Genomic DNA, 26,580 nt, shown 5'->3' on the forward strand with positions numbered 1-26,580 from the left:
TGAGTAAATTATGAAATTTAATTTTTGGATAAACTCTCCCTTTAACATTAGTACTTCACCTTACTGTATCCCATACATTGTTTGGGTTATGGGTTTGGGTGAGTGTAGGGAGGGGAAACAGTTGATGAGCCCATGAAACCCTGTATCCTGCTATTTTTATGGTATTTTTCCTCTTAATTCCACATTGTGGGGGTGAAGCAAAATCAGAGATTAAACTTAAGTAGGTTTTTTTTATATTTATTCAAATTATATTGTTTACTGAGACACGATACCTTGAAATACACATATAGAAATATAAAAAACAAAACACCTATAACATTTAGAGTAGAATGTTTAATTTAACTAAATGCATATTTTTGTTGTTGTTGTTGTTGTTGTTATTGGGATAAATATTGCACTCAGTAAAAATGTTGCCTTTTCATAAAAGTCTTGCATTTGTAAACCTTATCTGGCCATCATGGTTTTTTTTGTATTTTTCTCAGGTTTCAGCAGAAGGATGTAACATTTAGGGGTGAATATGCACAACAACAGGCCGTAACTGGAAGCCAAAATGGCGAAAATCTCCACAGCCACAGTGTACTTCCCTGGTGAGCTGACGTACGCCGGCACAAATGCAATCCACACAGCACAGAAGATCAGCATGCTGAAAGTAATGAATTTAGCCTCATTGAAATTGTCTGGGAGCTTTCGAGCAAAGAAGGCCAGCAGGAAGCAGACCACTGCTAACAGACCGATGTAGCCCAGCACCAGTACAAACCCCACAACAGACCCCACTGTGCACTGCAGGATCACTCGAGCGCCAAGCTCACCTGCATTCTCTGTGGGTAGAGGGGGAGCCAGCAGCAGCCACAGAAGACATATGACAACCTGAACCAGTGTGCAAAGGAAGATGCCTGCCCTCTGCTGGATGGGCCCAAAGTACTGCATCAGGTTAGGTCCAGGCAGAGTGGCTCGAAAAGCCACCAGCACCACCACAGTCTTACTAAGGACGCAGGCGATGCAGATCACAAAGCTCACTCCAAACATGGTGTGACGTAGCATGCAGTTCCATGGCACAGGCCGACCAATGAAAACTAGGGCGCACAGGAAGCAGAAGGTGAGCGACACCAATAACAGGAAGCTCAGCTCAGAATTGTTGGCCCGCACAAGGGGTGTATAACGATGATGGAAAAAGGCAGCCAGAACAGTTGTGGTCAGTGTCGCCCCAGTGATAGATAAGACTGTCAGGACAATTCCCATGGAATCTTCCAATGACAGAAACTCTACAACCTTTGAGATGCACCTTGTTCTTTCAGTGTTTGACCAGAACCGCTCAGGGCATCTTGTACACTCTGTAGAGTCTAAAGAACATTATTGCACATAGTAAAGGTTGGTTTTCCATTGTACAGATTTCTTAATGTTACCTACATAGCTATTGCAATGTCTAGCACAATGTTCAAAGTTAAAAAGTTATTTCCAATCAATTAAAATGATCATTTAATCATGTTATTGGTGACTAAATATATGTATATATAATACCTGTCATGTTACTGACTTCACCTGCTGCACAGGGAAGACAGTCGAAACAGCAGACAGGTTTTCCTTTTTGTACAGCCTTTCTAGTGCCTGGAAGACAGCTCACACTGCACACCGATACAGGAACCTGAATGATACAGAAATAAACTCAATTAGACTCACATCATCCTTCTAACAACACAATATCTATCAGCACAAGCACATAAAGAAGTCCAGAAAGAAAGAAAATCTTCACACAAATGCATGCCTCTCTTTCTATAAAAGACAGGTACACTCTCATACACACAATCATTTACTCATTCACAGGACATATCTTTCCACTCTCAGCAGGGGTTTGTCCATTAAAGGGCTGTATCTGCTCCATACTGAGAGGTTTGATGATGGACGCATTCACCTGCACACTTCTTGTACCCTTTTTACAGAGGGCACTTGAGAATGTAAAAGCATGGCTTTTTGTGGTAACACCACGCAAGACTGTTTTCATTAGTGAAAGAGATTGTTTTTTGCCTGCTGATTTGTTTCTCCCTCTTTTTCTACATGGCAAGAGAGGAAAGTCCGTTTTTCTGAGGTGAGAGACTTTGCGCTGCTTGTTGTCTTTGCGCTGCTGCTGGCGCGTCACGCATGGTGATGACGTCACAGATAGGCAGACGGAATCGAGTAACGTTTAACGCCTTTATCATTAAAAGTGCTAAGAAAAAACATCCATATAAAGTCTGACGTGCTTAAATCCAATGTGTTATTTCCTAGTATCAATACAATCGATTGATTACCTTTTAAAACGATGTTAGATCGATATATGTCGTCCGGAAGGCCAACTTGCCGAGCACAGATCGATGTAGTTGGATCATAGGAATATAAATCGATACATCGATGTAGTTGATGAATCGTTACACCCCTAATATATATATATATATATATATATATATATATATATATATATATATATATATATATATATATATAGGCAATAGGCATACAGAGACTCGGACATGTAAGATCACATGTAGTCATTTTTAAAGCTTTATCTGCTGATTCCAAATCGTATCTTATATTACTTATTATCTGTATATAATTGTTTATTTAAACTACATTTATAATAATAATTGTTAAACTGAAATTGCTAATGTGTAATGGATTAGGGGTATAATATTATATAAATCATGTATAAATCATATAAAATAATTATAATAAATATTCATCACTAAAAGCCAGACAATTTTGTATTTAAAAATACCATGTAGGTATTGTAAAGGTCAAATTGTAAATGACCTTTAATTTGGAGCAAGAGTAACTGGGGGAGTGACTTTATTGCATCAGAGATGTGTCACTTTGCTTAATGCTGATTGGTCCAATATCAGTTTGAGATATCTTACCTAGAAAATAACCTGTCATGGAGCAGGTTTGCCATGAAGCACAAGGTACTGTGGCAAGCCACTTTCATTGTGCCTAAAACCCAGGGTTGGCAAACTAAACTGAAACATACCTGGCTATCCCCCTAAATCAGCTTCATTGAATAGGCCCCTGATTTGTCACTCATAATCAGGGGTCATACTGAGATAAAATCTGGTGGTGACTCTTATGGACTAGCAAGGTATGTCATGACATGACATGATCCCACCAGACACATTTATTTCAGACTATGTTGTAACTATTTTCTAACCCTACATACATTTGTGAGAAAAAAAAAAACTTTTATACAAAAATTAAATACATACTGTTTGGATTAATGTACAAAGTACTGACAACCCTTCATACATTTGTGAGAAAAACAAAAAAACAAAAAAAACCTTTTATACAAAAGTTAAATACATACTGTTTAGATAAATATACAAAGTACTGAATGTGTCAGTCCAGTGGTATAATTCTTGCTTTTGGTGTGGGGGATCCTGGGTTTAAAACCTAGCTGCCTGTACAACTTAAAAAAAAAAAAGTAATTAAAAAAAAAAAAAAAACATGCAAGTTGTATTCTTTGCTTTCACCATCTAGTGCTATATATAGGCCCGGACTGGCCATCGGGAGCACCGGGAGAATTCCCGGTGGCCTGCTGCCAGCCAGCGTTTTTTTTTTTTGTAATTATTATAATTTTTTTATACTACTAACTTTACCATTGATCATTTCCGAATTCGTAATTCAATAAAATTATTATTATAAAATAAAATCATGAATCTGTTAGTCTTGACTGGCTAGGCTACGATTCGACTCAGCCAAACGGTTAAACAATAAAGTAATTTAATAGACAAATATTAACATTTATGTGGTACTGGGAGTAGGATAGTGCCGACATCAACAAAAAATAATGCAATAACATTTTATTAGACAATTTAGAAAATTATGTCTGCCCATTTGTGAGGTTTAAAACTTTTTCCTTTTTTTTTTTAATCAAATGAAGGTGGAGACAGTCAACCTAGCACTAGCTGTGGTGCAATGATCACACATTCAGCCAGGGAGTGAGATGACATGTAGAAGCAAAATAAGATTTTTTTTTTTTTTACATATTGTATGAAATATAGTGTTGCTATGTTGGATATTTAAGTTATTTTAAGATAAAAACAACAACATTTTGTCATAAATATAATACTTTACATACTAATACTAATACTTTACTATAATAAATGTAGATTCTGGGCAAACAAATTACAAGGTGGTTGTTTTACACCAAGGTGGAGACAGTTCTGTTTGTAACATGAGGCCAGAACAAGTGACAGGTGAAGAAGAGACATATGAAGAAGAGACAGGTACAAGAAAAATACGCACACTTTATACCCCATACTCCACTTTACTTAGTGTATGAGGCTGATAATACTGGTGGAAGGGAGAGACAGAGATATTAGGGTAAATGAAGAGAAGGAAAAGGGAAGTGAGGATTCCGTTCAAGAGAAAGCCTTTAATTATTTTACACGGCCCCAGCCTAAGGATTTAGACCAATAAATGTAATTTAGGAAAAAATAGGGTTGTCCGTGTTTCTAAATTTTATTCGGGTGCATAGGATGGCCTTGGATGGGTGTAGGATTTCCCGGCCTGGAATTGTGTCCCAGTCCGGCCCTGGCTATATATACTTATTCTGCTTATATTATTTTCTATAAGGGGTCCGTCCTGTCAGCCGCTATACTGCAGTAGCGCGCACTCTTCAATTGCACACGCAAATGCAGCAGAGCGCGCTGTAGGTGTCAGGAATCACAGATGATACAGACTAGATGGTAAGTTCAATGCTTTAATTGCAGACACAATAACAATACAGATATACAATACAATAACAACACAGATAATCAGAGATGCTTAGCTGAATAGTAATAGAGTCTTTCTTTCTCTCTTGCTTGCAGATGATGATGATGGAAGATCGGTGAAGATGGAATCCTGACAGAAGCCCCTCCTCCCGAGGCGGCTCTCAACGACTGAGAAGGGCGCTGCCGGCAGCGAGGTCGACCACGACCCCTGGGAGCAGGACGGTCCGGATGGTCCTCGTGGAACTGGGAGAGTAGAGTGGGATCCAGGATGTCATCACGTAGGACCCAAGAGCGTTCTTCTGGCCCGTAGTCTTCCCAGTCCACAAGGTACTCCAGACGGGAACCTCGCCGCCGGGAGTCCAGGATGGTACGGAGGCGATGGACCGGTTACTCTTCTACTGGAATGAGAGGAGGAGGTACATCCGTGGAAGTGTCTTCTGAGGGAACAGGAGTGACAGGGTCAGTGAAAGGTTTGAGTAAAGACACATGAAATGATGGAGAAATCTTGTACTGAGAGGGAAGGTTGAGCCTGTAGGTCACTTCGTTCAACTGCCTCTGGATGGTAAATGGTCCGATGAATCGAGGACTCAGCTTACGGCAAGGCAGACGGAGGCGGATATCCCGAGTCGATAGCCACACCTTTTGTCCTGGCCGATACTGAGGTGGATCGAGTCGACGGATCGGTCCGCTAGTTCCTTGTGCCTCCGTACTGCCTGTTGGAGATGCACATGAGCTGAGTCCCATACCCCCTCGCTCTTATGGAACCAAAAGTCGACAGCTGGTACCTCCGAGGGCTCACCCGACCATGGAAAGAGTGGAGGTTGATATCCTAGGATACACTGGAAGGGGGTGAGCCCGGTGGTGTTCTGCCGAAGGGAGTTCTGAGCATATTCTGCCCAGGGGAGGTAGCGGCTCCAGCTGTCCTGGTACTGATGGCAGTATGTTCGCAGGTAACGTCCTATCTCCTGGATCTTCCGCTCAGTCTGGCCATTCGTCTGCGGATGGTATCCAGAGGAGAGGCTGACGGTGACCCCGAGGAGCTTGAAAAAGGCGTGCCATACCCGTGAGATAAACTGGGGTCCCCTGTCCGAAACAATGTCCTCTGGGATGCCGAAATTCCTGAAGACGTTGTGGAAGAGAGCTTCTGCTGTTTCAAAAGCTGTGGGAAGGCCAGGTAAGGGAATCAGCTTGCAGCCTTTGGAAAACCGGTCCACAACGACGAATACACAGGTAAAGCCTTCCTGATTTGGGTAGATCAGTCATGAAATCGATCCCGATATGTGACCACGGTCATCGGGGAAGAGGTAATGGCACAAGCTTGCCTTCAGGGAGCCTCCTTGGGGTGTTGGTTATGGCATAGACTGAGCATCCGCGGACGAACCTGGAAACATCCTCGGAGATGGACGGCCACCAGTACCGTTGACTGAGGAGCGAGAGGGTACGCTTGCTACCCGGATGTCCAGAGCCCGGAACTGTGTGAGCTGAGTCCAGAAGGGGAGTACGAAAATGTGGAGGTACGAAGATACGCCCTTCTGGACCTCCCGGCGGAGCGGGTTGGCGTACAAGTCCCTGGGTGATCTGTTGGTCAAGTTCCCAGAGGATAGGACTGAGGATTACGGCTGGAGGGAGGATAGGCTCTGGATGAAGGTCTTCAACTGAGGCATGATGAAGTCGTAATAGAGCGTCTGCCTTGCAGTTCTTACTCCCAGGTCGGTACGATACCACAAAGTCGAAGCGTGTGAAAAAGAGAGCCCAGCGGGCCTGTCGAGGGTTCAGTCTTTAGGTACTCTAGGTTGCGATGATCTGTTATCACTTTAAATTGATGGTTGGCTCCCTCCAGCCAATGCCTCCACTCCTCGAGGCCCAGTTTGATGGCCAGCAGCTCCCGGTTGCCAATGTCATAGTTCCGCTCCGCCGGGGCTAACTTCTTGGAGAAGAAGGCGCATGGAAGGAGTTTGGGTGGCTCACCCTGCCGCTGAGAGAGAACTGCTCCCACTCCAGTGGAAGAGGCATCCACCTCTACCACAAACGGAAGGTCCGGGTTGGGATGGACAGGGATGGGAGCAGTGGTGAATGCTTCTTTTAAGCGCTGGAAGGCTTGGATTGCGGTGGGAGATAAGGACAGAGACTTGGGCCGGCCTTTGAGGGATGATGTGAGGGGAGCACTGATCTGACTGTAGTTCCGGATGAATCGTCTATAGAAGTTTGCAAAACCAAGGAAACATTGCAGTTCTTTTACGGAAGAGGGTTGTGGCCAGTTCTGGATGGTTTCCACCTTCCTCTGGTCCATTTGGATGCCCTGTTGGTTGATGATGTAACCCAGGAATTGAATGGTGGTGGTATGAAATTCACATTTCTCCAGTTTCAGATATAACCTGTGTTCTCTCAGTTTTTCGAGGACCTGGATGACATGTTGACGGTGCTCAGACATCGAAGACAAGTAGATGAGTATATCATCAATGTAGACTATTACGAAATGGTTGAGGAATTCTCGAAGGACTTCATTCATATAACCTTGAAAGACGGCAGGAGCGTTGGATAATCCGAAAGGCATAACCTGATATTCGTAGTGGCCTGAGGGGGTCACGAAGGCTGTCTTCCACTCGTCACCGTGCCGGATTCGGATCAGGTTATACGCACTTCTAAGGTCCAGTTTGGAGAAAAAAAGCGTGCTCCACGCAGCTGTTCCAGGGCGGCTGGGACCAGAGGAAGGGGATAGCTGAATTTAATAGTCTGTGAGTTAAGATGACGGTAGTCGATACACGGCCGCAAGCCTCCGTCCTTTTTGGCCACAAAAAAGAAGCTCGAAGCGGCAGGGGAGGTAGAATAAACTGCTGATGTAAAGCTTCTTCCACATACTCCTCCATGGCCTTCTGTTCCGGGATGGACAGAGGGTAAATGCGACCTTTAGGAAGGGTGGCTCCAGTCGATGGCGCAGTCCCATGGCCGGTGTGGTGGTAATTTAGTTGCCAGTACCTTACTGAATACATCCTGGAACGCCCGGTACTCCACTGGAATTTCGACTTGAACCTGGACTTCAGGGCTCTCCACCGAAGTGGAGCAGACTGGAACTCTGGATTCACCCGTAGATGACTGGGAGCGAGATGAAGAAGGAACTTTCTTGATGGAACTGAGGCAGGATACATGGCAATCTTCACCCCAACGGAGTATTTCCCCAGTTTTCCAGTGGAGTATTGGCTGATGTTGTACTAGCCAGGGTCGTACCAGGATGATATCTGCGGTGGATTCCTCCAGCACCATAAGAGAGATTTCCTCAGAGTGTAAACAGCCGATGCAAAGAGTCAGAGTGGGTGTATAATGGCGAATTCGACCTCGATCCAGTGGCTTGCCTTGTATGGTTTGGATGGGAAGATCTCGGGAAAAACGGCGTTGACGGATATTCAGCTTTTGGAGACACTGGGTGGATATGAAGTTCCCCGCAGACCCGGAGTCGACGAGGGCTTACGCTGGGAGACACACACGGGAGGTCAAGATATGTACACGGGTACGTGTTAGAATCTCAATTTTCGGGGAGAGTTGAATGGAACTTACCGCCGGGCACGGAGGTCGAACAGGGCAGAAACTGAGGAGATGTTTGTCTGAAGCACAGTATAAGCAGAGGTGATGTTGAATTCTGCGCTGGCGTTCAGAAGCGGAAAGATGGGTGGAGTCTATTTCCATAGGAACTGGTGCTGGAGGAGCGACTGATGGAGCCGAGGGCAGAGAACTTACAGTGGGTGCAAACAGATCACAAGCGGTGAGGCGCTGGGAAATCCGGATTGTCTTCTGGATCAGATTCTCTAACCCCATGCTGTCTTCATACACAACCACCAGGTGGCGGACGTTGGGATTCAATCCATGTCGAAAAGCTGTGATCAGAGTGGTTTCATTCCAGCCGCTAGACGCGGCTAGAGTGCGGAACTGGAGGGCATATGAACTCACTGAGGAATTTCCTTGACGGAGGTTATAAAGTTGATCATGAACGGACAGTTCGGAGACAGTTTGCCCAAAAACCTCTTTGAAGTGTTGAACGAAATCCGATAAGGATTTGACCACCGGAGAATCTGAATTCCACAAAGACTGTGCCCACTGAAGCGCTTGACCAGATAACAATGATATAATGAAAGCCACATGGGCGGTATCACTGCTGAATTGATGCTCATTCATCGAGAGATACAAGGATACTTGGAGAAGAAACCCACTGCAGTTCTCCGCCTCACCGGAGTATGTCGCTGGCCGGGCCATGGGACTCGCAGAGGCAGTGAACGAAGCAGCGGGAGGTTGCGGAAGTGAAGGTGGGGGAATGGATGCAGCGGCGGCCGGAAGATTAGCCGACGAGTGATCCTCTCTAGACTCCGACGGATTCTGCATGGTGGTCTGGTCTTCTATCAGGAATCACAGATGATACAGACAAGATGGTAAGTTCAATGCTTTAATTGCAGAATGAATCGGAGTCGGAGACAAATGGGGAGTAATAACAACACAGATAATCAGAGATGCTTAGCTGAATAGTAATAGAGTATTTCTTTCTATCTTTCTTGCAGATGAGGATGATGGAAGATCGGTGAAGATGGAATCCTGACAGTAGGCCTATATCGCTTCACTATATATAAAGCACAAAATAAACTACAAGCATGCAACGTAGTTACGTTTTAAATTAGAAAAAAAAAAACCCTGTGTTGTCCAGATTCAGTATCTGTGGTCAGATGATGTTGTCAGGCTATATGTCCGTGTCATTATTCTATCATTATTTTAATAACTTGTAACAAAATAAAGTCTCTCACCTCAGAAAAACAAAATTTCATGTCCTGTCATCGTTATACTGTGCTCGTAGCGTGCACTCTTTAATTGCACTCGCAAATGCGCCAGTGCGCACTGTATCACTTCACTAAAGCGCAAAAGAAATACGAGCATGCAACGTCGTAAATTAGTAAGTTACGAAATAAAAGTAAAATACCAATAAATTACGTTATTGGTACGTAATGTGTGTTGCTATTTATCAGGAGCAGTTTCCATGTTTCTTTACCAGTTCTTCTAAGTATTGTGTATCACCATGGTAGCCTAATTAGGGCCCAAGCCCTGAAAGGGCGAAGGCCCTATTGTTTTCGGTAGGAATATTTTTTTCTATTATTAGGGCCCAAGCCCTGAAAGGGCGAAGGCCCTATTGTTTCCGGTAGGATTTTTAGGGCCCAAGCCCTAAAAGGGCGAAGAACCCTATTGTTTTCGGTAGGATTATTGTTTATTATTATTATTAGGGCCCAAGCCCTGAAAGGGCGAAGGCCCTATTGTTTTCGGTAGGATTATTATTATTATTATTATTTTTCTTACGACTATTCAGGCATTTTTGGGGCCCTTAACATGCTCAAAAACTCTTTAAACATTGCACACGAGTCAGAACCCGCGGCCATCAGGGCCGGGCTGATGCTGGTACCTGGGCGTGGCAGGGTCAGTCAAGACACTGAGGATGAAAAATTGCCAAGGGATTTTTGATATCTCGAACGGTTTGGCTGTGGCGAGGAAACGAATTTATGGCGAATAATGGGACACAGGAAGTGTATTATAACTTCTGCATACATTGACTGATCTTGATAAAACTTCAGCAGTGTGTTCGTGGTCAGAGGCTGATCACATTGATGTGACTATTGTGAGTCAAAGTTATAGCGCCACCTACTGGCAGCAAGAAGTGTGTCACTTTCAAAATGCTTTGAAGTCACCCTCTTATTTTTACCCGATTTGCTTCAAACTTTATCTGTATAATGTAAACACACGGCAGATGTAGACCTGTGAAAGGATTATTGATATCTTAGATACTGTTGCCGTGGCAACGCATCAAACTTTAATTTTCTTTTTGGATGCTTTTGAGACTCTTAAGATGCTTGAAATTGGATGAAACTCAACAGACACATCACATTTATTAGCCAGTAGACGGGCGTGGTGAGGAGCTCAGTAGCGCCACCTTTAGTCAAAAATGGGGGCTTAGTTTTACATAGAGTCTTAAAACTTGGTACATATATTGTTCTCATCGAGCCGGACAACTTTCTAATTTACAGTCATTAGCTCCGCCCAACAGGAAGTCAGCTATTATGGATTGTTTGAAAAACGCATCTTCTGGAATTTGATGTATTCCTCCTAGAGAATTCATCCGATCCCCACCAAACTCTGTCAGCATGAAGTCAAGACATTGAGGATGCTAAATTGCGGACGGATTTTTGATATCTGGAACGGTTCGGCCGTGGCGAGGAAACAAATTTATGGCGAGAAAAGAGAAACACGAAGTGTGTTATAACTTCTGCATACATTGACTGATCTTGATAAAACTTCAGCAGTGTGTTCGTGGTCAGAGGCCGATCACATTGATGTGACTATTGTGAGTCAAAGTTACAGTGCCACCAACTGGCAGAAGGAAGTGTGTCACTTTCAAAATGCTTTTGACAAAAGTGGGGGGGTTAGTTTTACCTACAGTTTAAAAACTCAATATGTATATTGGTCTCATCAAGCCGGACAACTTTCTAATTAACAGTCATTAGCTCCGACCAACAGGAAGTCAGATATTTTTGTTTGAATGTGGATTTCTTTGCAAAATCTGCCTCTGAATTTTTACCCACTCCTCTTAAGTGGTTTATTTTATTCCTACCAAACTTTATCAACATGATGAAAATACATTAAAGATGCTAAATTGTGAACGGATAATAAATATCTCAAACGGTTTTGCTATGGCGAGGGATTAAAGTAATGTCAAAAAAGGAAACACTAAAAACCTCCTATCTTCTAAAAATGTAGTCTGTAACTAATGCCGAGTTCAGACTGCACGATTTTCAAAGTAGTCGGGTCACTGTTCTTTTCACACTGCATGACTATCCAGGGTAACATTCAGTTGCTGGTGTGTTCACACTGCACGATGCATCGGCGACTGGAGGTTTTACACTGCATGACTTTCAGGAGGAAGAATCGCCGACAACTCCTGTCTGGCCCGCAAACTACGTTTCGCAACCAAACACACGCGAGAAGTGATAAGGAAATAACGCAAAATCCCGTGTGCGTAAGACCGCAGTTCTCGCGCGAGTTTGAAATTATTAAAAATGTATAGCCTGCAAGAAGCTTGTGATCCAAATTGTCTGTGCACTGATTTGCAGCGAAAAGGAGAAAAAGAAAAACATTATGCGTGAGGAATGGCTGGGAAGACAAGGGGAGCAAGGACTGTGTTCTGCAAAGAGAGTTTGGGGTAAATAAATAATGTTGCAATGTGCTGCTGTTGCTGCTGGTCAAGCAAATGTTTGTGCTTTGTTTCTGTTTGATATAATTGTAAATATATCTATTAAAATACTGATATTGTGGTCTATAACTCCTCCCCGAACTCCCCGCTGCTCTGTATCTTGCTCTCTCATTGGCTGTCGGTCATCGCCGATGTAGTTTTCAGTCAGAACACTTTTCACACAGCAGGATTTTGAATCGCCGACAGGTCCAGATATTTAGCATGCCAAATATCACACGGGCGTCGGCGAGTCGTCTGTGATTTTCTCAGATCGCGTCTTTGCTCATTCACACTGCGTGATTGTCACTCGCGTGAACGAGCACCGATTTGCCTGTGATTTCGGGCATTTGTCGGCGATTTCTCAAAACCTGTCGGCGAGCCAAAATCGGGGCTAAAATCATGCAGTCTGAACTCGGCATTAAGGCATCAGGGTGGCGGTGCCACCGGCTTGGGCCCGCAATCGCTGCTCGCAGCTATATTTAGGGCCCAAGCCCTGAAAGGGCGAAGGCCCTATTGTTTTCGGTAGGATTATTGTTTATTATTATTATTATTAGGGCCCAAGCCCTGAAAGGGCGAAGGCCCTATTGTTTTTGGTAGGATTATTAGGGCCTAAGCCCTGAAAGGGCACAGAGCCCTATTGTTTTCGTAAGGATTATTATTAGGGCCCAAGCCCTGAAAGGGCGAAGGCCCTATTGTTTCTGGTAGGATTATTAGGGCCCAAGCCCTGAAAGGGCGAAGGCCCTATTGTTTTCGGTAGGATTATTATTAGGGCCCAAGCCCTGAAAGGGCGAAGGCCCTATTGTTTCCGGTAGGATTATTAGGGCCCAAGCCCTGAAAGGGCACAGAGCCCTATTGTTTTCGTTAGGATTATTATTAGGGCCCAAGCCCTGAAAGGGCGCAGAGCCCTATTGTTTTCGTTAGGATTATTATTATTATTATTATTAGGGCCCAAGCCCTGAAAGGGCGAAGGCCCTATTGTTTTCGGTAGGATTATTTTTTTCTATTATTAGGGCCCAAGCCCTGAAAGGGCGAAGGCCCTATTGTTTTCGGTAGGATTATTTTTTTCTATAATTAGGGCCCAAGCCCTGAAAGGGCGAAGGCCCTATTGTTTCCGGTAGGATTATTTATTATTAGGGCCCAAGCCCTGAAAGGGCGAAGGCCCTATTGTTTTCGGTAGGATTATTATTATTATTATTATTATTAGGGCCCAAGCCCTGAAAGGGCGAAGGCCCTATTGTTTTCGGTAGGATTATTATTATTAGGGCCCAAGCCCTGAAAGGGCGAAGGCCCTATTGTTTCCGGTAGGATTATTATTATTATTAGGGCCCAAGCCCTGAAAGGGCGAAGAGCCCTATTGTTTCCGGTAGGATTATTTATTATTAGGGCCCAAGCCCTGAAAGGGCGAAGAGCCCTATTGTTTCCGGTAGGATTATTTATTATTATTATTATTATTATTTTGTCAACCTTTTGGGCACTTTTGGGGCCCTTAACATGCTCAAAAACTCTTGAAATTTTGCACACACATCAGAACCTGCGGCCATCAGGGCCGGACTGAAGCTGGTACCCGGGCGTGGCACGGGGGCTCGACAGCGCCCCCTGGAATGGTGTCCGAAAACTTGGTCTATAAATCAAACACGCTTGCATATAATAATATGAAACTCAGTACACATATAGATCTCATCGGGCCGAACAACTTTCGTGCTCTAAGTTTTACACCAGCCCAACAGGAAGTCAACTATTATGGGTTGTTTGAAAAACGCATCCTCTGGAATTTGAAATACTCCTCCTAGAATATTCGTCCAATCACAACCAAACTCGGTGTGCATGAAGTCAAGACATTGAGGATGCTAAATTGCGGACGGATTTTTGATATCTCGAACGGTTTGGCTGTGGCGAGGAAACGAATTTATGGCGATTAATGGGACACAGGAAGTGTGTTATAACTTCTGCATACATTAACTGATCTTGATGAAACTTTCGCAGTGTGTTTGTTGTAAGAGGCCGATCACAAGGATGTGACTATTGTGAGTCAAAGTTATAGCGCCACCAACTGGCAGCAGGAAGTGTGTCACTTTCAAAATGCTTTGAAGTCACCCTCTTAATTTTACACGATTTGCTTCAAACTTTATGTGTATAATGTAAACACACGGCAGATGTAGACCTGTGAAAGGATTATTGATATCTTAGATAGTGTTGCCGTGGCAACGCATCAAATTTTAATATTCTTTTCGGATGCGTTTGAGACTCTTAACATGCTTGAAATTGGATGAAACTCGACAGACACATAACACTTATTAGCCAGTAGACATGTGAAAAGTTTCAGAAACGGGCGTGGCAGGGGGGCTCAACAGCGCCCTCTTGAACAGGGTCTGAAAACTTGGTCCATATATCAAACACGCTTGCATGAATTAATATGAAACTCGGTACACATATAGATTTCATGGGGCCGAACAACTTTCCCTCTGTCAAGTTTCACACCAGCCCAACAGGAAGTCGGCTATTATGGGTTGTTTGGAAAACGCTTGCTGTGGAATGTGATGTACTCCTCCTAGAGAATTCATTCAATCACCTCCAAACTCAGTCAGCATGAAGTCAAGACATTGAGGATGCTAAATTGCGAACGGATTTTTGATATCTCGAACGGTTTGGCTGTGGCGAGGAATCGAATTTATGGCGAGAAAAGAGAAACACGAAGTGGAATAACTTCTGCATACATTAACTGATCTTGATGAAACTTCAGCAGTGTGTTCGTGGTAAGAGGCCGATCAGATCGATGTAGCTATTGTGAGTCAAAGTTATAGCGCCACCAACTGGCAGCAGGAAGTGTGTCACTTTCAACATGCTTTTGACAAAAGTGGGGGGGTTAGTTTTAACTACAGTAAAGAAAAAATAGTTTGTATATTGTTCTCATCAAGCCGGACAACTTTCTAATTTACATTCAATAGCTCTGGCCATCAGGAAGTCAGCTATTTTGGTCTGAATGTGATTTTTTTTGCTAAATCAGCCTCTGAATTTTTAGCCACTCCTCTTAAACTATTTATTTTATTCGTACCAAACTTTTTCAACATGATGAAACTACATTAAATATGCTAAATTGTGAATGGATAATAAATATCTTAAACGGTTTTGCTATGGCGAGGGATTAAAGTAATGTCCAAAAAGGAAACACTAAAAATCTTCTAAAAATGTAATTATATACCATTTATTTCTATATAAAAGTATACAAATATCGAACTAAACCCATTTTATTCTGTTTTTGCAATTCAAGAAGAATGAAAAAGTTAAAACAGGCTATTTAGTGCTATTTGGTTAAACAAAAAAGCAAACATAGGGCTATACTGCCCTCTTGTGTCCAAAAGGACATCAAAATAGTATATAAAACTTTTTACCAGGTAGGCCAATATTGTATTTAAATATACATTTATTAGGTATGTGTCTGAGGATATTTTCCCACCGGTTAATCGACGTGTGACACGAGTGGGTGCTTTTAAATCGCTAATATAATAGTGAAAGAAAAATAATGATAATGTTGCACACACAAATCACACACATGTGGGAAAGAATAAACAACACTAAACCGCCATTAGGTGTCGCCAGGCATCCATCTTAATAAGCGAGTCATTGATTCATTCGTTCAAACGATTCGTTCGAATGAGTCGATCATGATTAAGACAGATGTTTATGGATTGATCATTCAATCTTTGAGTCAACCGATTCGTTAAAAATGCTGAATCGTTCAGTTATGAGAAAACACGTGATAAGTGATGGTTCTGCCGTGATCTTTGTTTAACTATTTTCGCTGCTGAAACAGAACAAACACAGGCAACATTGCATCTAAAATGTAAGTGACTTAATTGTAACTGTTTATTTGTATGAAATCTAGGGGTGGGAGAAAAAAATTATTCTTAGATGCATCGCGATGCGGACGTGGACGATTCTGAATCGATTCACAAATGTCAAAAAATCGATTCTCTAAAAAAATATTTTTCTAATAACGTAATATTGACGGAAGGCAAAAGGCGGAACTCTAAGCGGACGTGCGTGCAGTCTGTGGCGCGCACATAACAGAGAAGTTTCTTCTGCTCACCAAGGCTGCATATATTTGATTAAAAATACAAACAAAAACAGTAATATTGTAAAATATTATTCCAATTTAAAACAGCTGCTTTCTATTTTAATATATTTTAAACTGTTATTTATTCCTGTGATCAAAGCTGAGTTTTCAGCATCATTACTCCAGTCGTCACTGTCACATGATCCTTCAGAAATTATTCTAATATGATGATTGATACTCAAGAAACATTCATTATTATTTTAGATGTCGAAAACAGTTGTGTACAGTCTTTGATGAATAGAAAGTTCAAAAGAACAGCATTTATCTGAAATCTAAAGCTTTTGTAACGTTAAACACTACCGCTCAAAAGTTTTGGGTTAGTAATAATTAAAATTTTATTTTTGGGGTAAATAAATAAAATAAATCAGTACTTTTATTTATGAAGGATGAGTTAAACTGATCAACAGTTACAGTAAAGACATTTATAATGTTAAAAATATATATATTTGAAATATATGCTGTTCTTTTGAACTAACATTCATCAAAGCATTTTGAAAAAAAAAATCTGTACACAACTGTTTTCAACATTGAAAATAATAATGAATATTTATTGAGCATCAATCATCATATTAGTATGATTTCTGAAGGATCATGTGACACTGAAGACTGGAGTAATGATGCTGAAAACTCAACTTTGATCACAGAAATGAATTACTATGTAAAATATTTAAAAATTGAAAACAGCTGTTTTAAATTGGAATAATATTTCACAATATTACTGTTTTTGTTTGTATTTTTAATCAATAAATGCAGCCTTGGTGAGCAGAAGAGACTTCTCCTAAAAACATTAAAAATCTTACTGACCCCAAACTTTTGAACAATAATATATATATATATATATATATATATATATATATATATATATATATATATATATATATATATATATATATATATATATACATATATATGTATGTGTGTGTATGTATGTATATGTATATATATATATATATATATATATATATATATATATATATATATAAATATAGCTGCGAGCAGCGATGGAGGGCCCAAGCCGGCGGTACCGCCACCCCGGTGCCTTTAGGTAACTAAAGGCACCGGGGTTGCGGTGCCACCGGCTTGGGCCCGTAATCGCTGCTCGCAGCTATATTTAGGGCCCGAGCACCGATGGTGTGAGGACCCTCTTGGAATTGCTCTGTTTATTATTAGGGCCCGAGCACCGATGGTGTGAGGACCCTCTTGGAATTGCTCTGTTTATTATTATTATTATTATTAGGGCCCGAGCACCGATGGTGTGAGGACCCTCTTGGAATTGCTCTGTTTATTATTATTATTATTATTAGGGCCCGAGCACCGATGGTGTGAGGACCCTCTTGGAATTGCTCTGTTTATTATTATTATTATTATTATTATTCTTCTTCTTCTTCTCCGCATTGAATTGCATTTTTGAGGGCCTAAACATGCTCGAAAACTCACGAAACTTTGCACACGCGTCAGAACTGGCGAAAATTTACATCTGATATAGGTTTCAGAATTGGACGGGGCAAAACGGCTCGATAGCGCCACCTATAAAAGTTCAACGGAGTGCGCCTCCCGCAACGTTCCACGTACGTGCACGAAATTCGGTACATACATGTAATGACCTAATACCTACAAAAAAGTCTCTTGGAGCATAGCCCTAAACACAACAGGAAGTCAGCCATTTTGAACTTCCTCTCAGATTTTTGTGCAGTTTTTGCTATTTTCAGGCCTCGTACTTTAACGAACTCCTCCTACAGTTTTAATCTGATCATCTTCAAATTTGGTGAGTGTAATCTTAAGGCCTTTGCGACGTTAAATTGCGAAGATCTTGAGTTTTCGTCAAAGGGCGGGTCCTCGGTGACCTGACAAATTTCGATGTTTCGCCATGAAACAGGAAGTTGCTGTAACTCAGGCATGGAATGTCCAATCTGCCCCAAACTTCACACTTTTGATAAGCGTTCTGTCCTGAACACATGACCATGCTCATATTCAGTTACAGTCATAGCGCCACCTGCTGGCAACAGGAAGTGACATGTTTAACACTGTTATGGACTCCTAATAACATATAAAAAAGTGCCAGCAAGTGCTAAACATGCTAACAACATACTAGAAGCATGCTAAAACATGCTAGCAAACTCTTAGCTAAGTGCTAAAGCATGCTATTATTGCAATTAAATAGGAATTTGCTGTAACTCAGGCATGGAATGTCCAATCTGCCCCAAACTTCACACTTTTGATAAGCGTTCTGTCCTGAACACATCTACATGAGAACATTCAGTTATAGTAATAGCGCCACCTACTGGTAACAGGAAGTGTCATGTTTAACACGTTGATGCCATTCTAGCAACATGTTAAAAATGCCATTGAGGTCTAAACATGCTAGAAACATGTTAAAACATGCTAGCTAATGTTAAAACATGCTAGCAATACTTAGCTAAGTGGTAAAGCATGCTAATTCAATGAAACAGGATGTTGTTGTTACTCAAGAAGGCAATGTCCAATCTGCCCCAAACTTCACACTTTTGATAAGCGTTCTGTCCTGAACACATGACCATGCTCATATTCAGTTACAGTCATAGCGCCACCTGCTGGCAACAGGAAGTGACATGTTTAACACTGTTATGGACTCCTAATAACATATAAAAAAGTGCCAGCAAGTGTTAAACATGCTAACAACATACTAGAAAAATGCTAAAACATGCTAGCAAACTCTTAGCTAAGTGCTAAAGCATGCTATTATTGCAATTAAATAGGAATTTGCTGTAACTCAGACATGGAATGTCCAATCTGCCCCAAACTTCACACTTTTGATAAGAGTCATGGCCTGAATACATCTACATGAGAATGTTCATTTATAGTAATAGCGCCACCTACTGGCAACAGGAAGTGACATGTTTAACACATTGATGCCGTTCTAGCAACATGTTAAAAATGCCATTGAGTTCTAAACATGCTAGAAACATGTTAAAACATGCTAACAATGCTTAGCTAAGTGCTAAAGAATGCTAATTCAATGAAACATGACTTTTTTGTTACTCAAGAAGGCAATTTCCAATTTGCACCAAACTTCACACGTTTGATAAGAGTTCTGTCCTGAACACACATCCATGCTCATATTCAGCTATAGTCATAACGCCACCTACTGGCAACAGAAACTGACATGGTTAACACAGTAATGCAGTACTAACCACATAATTATTGTGTACTAAGCATGCTAGAAACAGACTAAACATGCTAGCAACACTTAGCTGAGTCATGAAGCATGCTATTATCACCATTATACAAAACATTTTGTAACTGACTTTGACATACTCTTACTATATATACCTCCTTAAATGTACATTTCCCAACCATGCTCTGTCTTCCTAAAGCCACAAAGTGTTGATGGCACGGGTGCGAGGGCCCTTTCATCGCTGCTTGCAGCTTTAATTATTATTATTATTCTTCTTCTCCGCATTGAATTGCATTTTTGAGGGCCTAAACATGCGCGAAAAGTCACGAAACTTTGCACACGCGTCAGAACTGGCGAAAATTTACATCTGATATAGGTTTCAGAATTGGACGGGGCAAAACGGCTCGATAGCGCCACCTATAAAAGTTCAACGGAGTGCGCCTCCCGCAACGTTCCACGTACGTGCACGAAATTCGGTACATACATGTAATGACCTAATACCTACAAAAAAGTCTCTTGGAGCATAGCCCTAAACCCAACAGGAAGTCAGCCATTTTGAACTTCCTCCCAGATTTTTGTGCAGTTTTTGACATTTTCAGGCCTCATACTTTAACGAACTCCTCCTACAGTTTTAATCTGATCATCTTCAAATTTGGTGAGTGTAATCTTAAGGCCTTTGCGACGTTAAATTGCGAAGATCTTGAGTTTTCGTCGAAGGGCGGGTCCTCGGCGGCCTGACAAATTTTGATGTTTCGCCATGAAACAGGAAGTTGCTGTAACTCAGGCATGGAATGTCCAATCTGCTCCAAACTTCATACGTTTGATAAGAGTTCTGTCCTGAACACATGACCATGCTCATATTCAGTTATAGTCATAGCGCCACCTGCTGGCAACAGGAAGTGACATGTTTAACACTGTTATGGACTCCTAATAACATATAAAAAAGTGCCAGCAAGTGCTAAACATGCTAACAACATACTAGAAGCATGCTAAAACATGCTAGCAAACTCTTAGCTAAGTGCTAAAGCATGCTATTATTGCAATTAAATAGGAATTTGCTGTAACTCAGGCATGGAATGTCCAATCTGCCCCAAACTTCACACTTTTGATAAGCGTTCTGTCCTGAACATATCTACATGAGAATATTCAGTTATAGTAATAGCGCCACCTACTGGTAACAGGAAGTGTCATGTTTAACACGTTGATGCCATTCTAGCAACATGTTAAAAATGCCATTGACTTCTAAACATGCTAGAAACATGTTAAAACATACTAGCAATACTTAGCTAAGTGCTAAAGCATGCTAATTCAATGAAACAGGATGTTGTTGTTACTCAAGAAGGCAATGTCCAATCTGCGCCAAACTTCACACTTTTAATAAACGTTCTGTCCTGAACACATGACCATGCTCATATTCAGTTATAGTCATAGCGCCACCTGCTGGCAACAGGAAGTGACATGTTTAACACTGTTATGGACTCCTAATAACATATAAAAAAGTGCCAGCAAGTGCTAAACATGCTAACAACATACTAGAAGCATGCTAAAACATGCTAGCAAACTCTTAGCTAAGTGCTAAAGCATGCTATTATTGCAATTAAATAGGAATTTGCTGTAACTCAGGCATGGAATGTCCAATCTGCCCCAAACTTCACACTTTTGATAAGCGTTCTGTCCTGAACATATCTACATGAGAATATTCAGTTATAGTAATAGCGCCACCTACTGGTAACAGAAAGTGTCATGTTTAACACGTTGATGCCATTCTAGCAACATGTTAAAAATGCCATTGACTTCTAAACATGCTAGAAACATGTTAAAACATACTAGCAATACTTAGCTAAGTGCTAAAGCATGCTAATTCAATGAAACAGGATGTTGTTGTTACTCAAGAAGGCAATGTCCAATCTGCGCAAACTTCACACTTTTAATAAACGTTCTGTCCTGAACACATGACCATGCTCATATTCAGTTATAGTCATAGCGCCACCTGCTGGCAACAGGAAGTGACATGTTTAACACTGTTATGGACTCCTAATAACATATAAAAAAGTGCCAGCAAGTGTTAAACATGCTAACAACATACTAGAAGCATGCTAAAACATGCTAGCAAACTCTTAGCTAAGTGCTAAAGCATGCTATTATTGCAATTAAATAGGAATTTGCTGTAACTCAGGCATGGAATGTCCAATCTGCCCCAAACTTCACACTTTTGATAAGCGTTCTGTCCTGAACATATCTACATGAGAATATTCAGTTATAGTAATAGCGCCACCTACTGGTAACAGGAAGTGTCATGTTTAACACGTTGATGCCATTCTAGCAACATGTTAAAAATGCCATTGACTTCTAAACATGCTAGAAACATGTTAAAACATACTAGCAATACTTAGCTAAGTGCTAAAGCATGCTAATTCAATGAAACAGGACTTTGTTGTTACTCAAGAAGGCAATGTACAATCTACCCCAAACGTCACACGTTTGATAAGAGTTATCTCTTGAACACATGTCCATGCTCATATTTAGTTATAGTCATAGCGCCACCTGCTGGCAACAGGAAGTGACGTTTAACACTGTTCTTGACTCCTAATAACATATAAAAAAATGCCAGTAGGTGCTAAACATCCTACCAACATACTATAGACATGCTAAAACATACTAGCAAACACTTAGCTAAGTGCTAAAGAATGATATTACTGCAATTAAATATGAATTTGCTGTAACTCAGGCATGGAATGTCCAATCTGCCCCAAACTTCACACTTTTGATAAGCGTTCTGTCCTGAACACATGACCATGCTTATATTCAGTTACAGTCATAGCGCCACCTGCTGGCAACAGGAAGTGACATGTTTAACACTGTTATGGACTCCTAATAACATATAAAAAAGTGCCAGCAAGTGTTAAACATGCTAACAACATACTAGAAACATGCTAAAACATGCTAGCAAACTCTTAGCCAAGTGCTAAGCATGCTATTATTGCAATTAAATAGGAATTTGCTGTAACTCAGGCATGGAATGTCCAGTCTGCCCCAAACTTCACACTTTTGATAAGAGTCATGGCCTGAACACATCTACATGAGAATGTTCAATTATAGTAATAGCGCCACCAACTGGCAACAGGAAGTGACATGTTTAACACGTTGATGCCGTTCTAGCAACATGTTAAAAATGCCATTGAGTTCTAAACATGCTAGAAACATGTTAAAACATGCTAACAATGCTTAGCTAAGTGCTAAAGCATGCTAATTCAATGAAACATGACTTTGTTGTTACTCAAGAAGGCAATGTCCAATTTGCACCAAACTTCACACGTTTGATAAGAGTTCTGTCCTGAACACACATCCAAGCTCATATTCAGTTATAGTCATAACGCCACCTACTGGCAACAGAAACTGACATGGTTAACACAGTAATGCAGTACTAACCACATAATTATTGTGTACTAAGCATGCTAGAAACACACTAAACATGCTAGCAAAACTTAGCTGAGTCATGAAGCATGCTATTATCACCATTATACAAAACATTTTGTAACTGACTTTGACATACTCTTACTATATATACCTCCTTAAATGTACATTTCCCAACCATGCTCTGTCTTCCTAAAGCCACCGAGTGTTGATGGCACGGGTGCGAGGGCCCTTTCATCGCTGCTTGCAGCTTTAATTATTATTATTATTCTTCTTCTCCGCATTGAATTGCATTTTTGAGGGCCTAAACATGCGCGAAAACTCACGAAACTTTGCACACGCGTCAGAACTGGCGAAAATTTACATCTGATATAGGTTTCAGAATTGGACGGGGCAAAACGGCTCGATAGCGCCACCTATAAAAGTTCAACGGAGTGCGCCTCCCGCAACGTTCCACGTACGTGCACGAAATTCGGTACATACATGTAATGACCTAATACCTACAAAAAAGTCTCTTGGAGCATAGCCCTAAACCCAACAGGAAGTCAGCCATTTTGAACTTCCTCCCAGATTTTTGTGCAGTTTTTGACGTTTTCAGGCCTCATACTTTAACGAACTCCTCCTACAGTTTTAATCTGATCATCTTCAAATTTGGTGAGTGTAATCTTAAGGCCTTTGCAACGTTAAATTGCGAAGATCTTGAGTTTTCGTCGAAGGGCGGGTCCTCGGCGGCCTGACAAATTTTGATGTTTCGCCATGAAACAGGAAGTTGCTGTAACTCAGGCATGGAATGTCCAATCTGCCCCAAACTTCATACGTTTGATAAGAGTTCTGTCCTGAACACATGACCATGCTCATATTCAGTTATAGTCATAGCGCCACCTGCTGGCAACAGGAAGTGACATGTTTAACACTGTTATGGACTCCTAATAACATATAAAAAAGTGCCAGCAAGTGCTAAACATGCTAACAACATACTAGAAGCATGCTAAAACATGCTAGCAAACTCTTAGCTAAGTGCTAAAGCATGCTATTATTGCAATTAAATAGGAATTTGCTGTAACTCAGGCATGGAATGTCCAATCTGCCCCAAACTTCACACTTTTGATAAGCGTTCTGTCCTGAACATATCTACATGAGAATATTCAGTTATAGTAATAGCGCCACCTACTGGTAACAGGAAGTGTCATGTTTAACACGTTGATGCCATTCTAGCAACATGTTAAAAATGCCATTGACTTCTAAACATGCTAGAAACATGTTAAAACATACTAGCAATACTTAGCTAAGTGCTAAAGCATGCTAATTCAATGAAACAGGATGTTGTTGTTACTCAAGAAGGCAATGTCCAATCTGCGCCAAACTTCACACTTTTAATAAACGTTCTGTCCTGAACACATGACCATGCTCATATTCAGTTATAGTCATAGCGCCACCTGCTGGCAACAGGAAGTGACATGTTTAACACTGTTATGGACTCCTAATAACATATAAAAAAGTGCCAGCAAGTGCTAAACATGCTAACAACATACTAGAAGCATGCTAAAACATGCTAGCAAACTCTTAGCTAAGTGCTAAAGCATGCTATTATTGCAATTAAATAGGAATTTGCTGTAACTCAGGCATGGAATGTCCAATCTGCCCCAAACTTCACACTTTTGATAAGCGTTCTGTCCTGAACATATCTACATGAGAATATTCAGTTATAGTAATAGCGCCACCTACTGGTAACAGGAAGTGTCATGTTTAACACGTTGATGCCATTCTAGCAACATGTTAAAAATGCCATTGACTTCTAAACATGCTAGAAACATGTTAAAACATACTAGCAATACTTAGCTAAGTGCTAAAGCATGCTAATTCAATGAAACAGGACTTTGTTGTTACGCAAGAAGGCAATGTCCATTCTGCACCAAACTTCACACTTTTAATAAACGTTCTGTCCTGAACACATGACCATGCTCATATTCAGTTACAGTCATAGTGCCACCTGCTGGCAACAGGAAGTGACATGTTAAACACTGTTGTGGACATATAAAAACATATAAAAAAAGTGCCATCAAGTGTTAAACATGCTAACAACATACTAGAACCATGCTAAAACATGCTAGCAAACACTTAGCTAAGTGCTAAAGCATGCTATTGCTGCAATTAAATAGGAATTTGCTGTAACACAGGCATGGAATGTCCAATCTGCCCCAAACTTCACACGTTTGATAAGAGTCATGGCCTGAACACATCTACATGAGAATATTCAGTTATAGTAATAGCGCCACCTGCTGTCAACAGGAAGTGACATGTTTAACACTGTTGTGGTCTCCTAATAACATATAAAAAAGAGCCAGCAAGTGCTAAACAGGTTAGCAACATACTAGAAACATGCTAGCAAACACTCAGCTAAGTGCTAAAGCATGCTATTACTGCAATTAAATATGAATTTGCTGTAACTCAGGCATGGAATGTCCAATCTGCCCCAAACTTCACACGTTTGATAAGAATCATGGCCTGAACACACGTCTATGCTCAAATTCAGTTATAGTAATAGCGCCACCTACTGGCAACAGGAAGTGACATGTTTAACATGTTGATGCCGTTCTAGCAACATGTTAAAAATGCCATTGACTTCTAAACATGCTAGAAACATATTAAAACATGCTAGCAATACTTAGCTAAGTGTTAAAGCATGCTAATTCAATGAAACAGGACTTTGTTGTTACTCAAGAAGGCAATGTACAATCTACCCCAAACTTCACACGTTTGATAAGAGTTATCTCTTGAACACATGTCCATGCTCATATTTAGTTATAGTCATAGCGCCACCTGCTGGCAACAGGAAGTGACGTTTAACACTGTTCTTGACTCCTAATAACATATAAAAAAATGCCAGTAGGTGCTAAACATCCTACCAACATACTAGAGACATGTTAAAACATACTAGCAAACACTTAGCTAAGTGCTAAAGAATGATGTTACTGCAATTAAATATGAATTTGCTGTAACTCAGGCATGGAATGTCCAATCTGCGTCAAACTTCACACTTTTGATAAGCGTTCTGTCCTGAACACATGACCATGCTTATATTCAGTTACAGTCATAGCGCCACCTGCTGGCAACAGGAAGTGACATGTTAACACTGTTATGGACTCCTAATAACATATAAAAAAGTGCCAGCAAGTGTTAAACATGCTAACAACACACTAGAAACATGCTAAAACATGCTAGCAAACTCTTAGCTAAGTGCTAAAGCATGCTATTATTGCAATTAAATAGGAATTTGCTGTAACTCAGGCATGGAATGTCCAATCTGCCCCAAACTTCACACTTTTGATAAGAGTCATGGCCTGAACACATCTGCATGAGAATGTTCAGTTCTAGTAATAGCGCCACCTACTGGCAACAGGAAGTGACATGTTTAACACGTTGATGCCGTTCTAGCAACATGTTAAAAATGCCATTGAGTTCTAAACATGCTAGAAACATGTTAAAACATGCTAACAATGCTTAGCTAAGTGCTAAAGAATGCTAATTCAATGAAACATGACTTTGTTGTTACTCAAGAAGGCAATGTCCAATTTGCACCAAACTTCACACGTTTGATAAGAGTTCTGTCCTGAACACACATCCATGCTCATATTCAGTTATAGTCATAACGCCACCTACTGGCAACAGAAACTGACATGGTTAACACAGTAATGCAGTACTAACCACATAATTATTGTGTACTGAGCATGCTAGAAACAGACTAAACATGCTAGCAACACTTAGCTGAGTCATGAAGCATGCTATTATCACCATTATACAAAACATTTTGTAACTGACTTTGACATACTCTTACTATATATACCTCCTTAAATGTACATTTCCCAACCATGTTCTGTCTTCCTAAAACCACCGAGTGTTGATGGCA

At 41.1% G+C, this 26,580-nt stretch overlaps 1 protein-coding gene across 1 annotated transcript in view; it reads right to left on the minus strand.

Annotated features, from left to right (window-relative positions):
* Window positions 1–444: 444 nt before the first annotated feature.
* Window positions 445–26,580, minus strand: part of LOC308694376 (extracellular calcium-sensing receptor-like) — a gene marked incomplete at both ends in the record, with an annotated part of 75,343 nt that continues 49,207 nt past the window's right edge. Inside the window, 2 exons of the mRNA XM_081371881.1 lie at window positions 445–1,340; window positions 1,519–1,642. Coding sequence (XP_081228007.1) covers window positions 445–1,340; window positions 1,519–1,642 — 1,020 coding nt within the window. The remainder of the gene's footprint in view (window positions 1,341–1,518; window positions 1,643–26,580) is intronic.

This window comes from Scardinius erythrophthalmus, assembly GCF_964197995.2.
Source record: "Scardinius erythrophthalmus genome assembly, chromosome: 8".
Lineage (NCBI taxonomy): Eukaryota > Metazoa > Chordata > Actinopteri > Cypriniformes > Leuciscidae > Scardinius > Scardinius erythrophthalmus.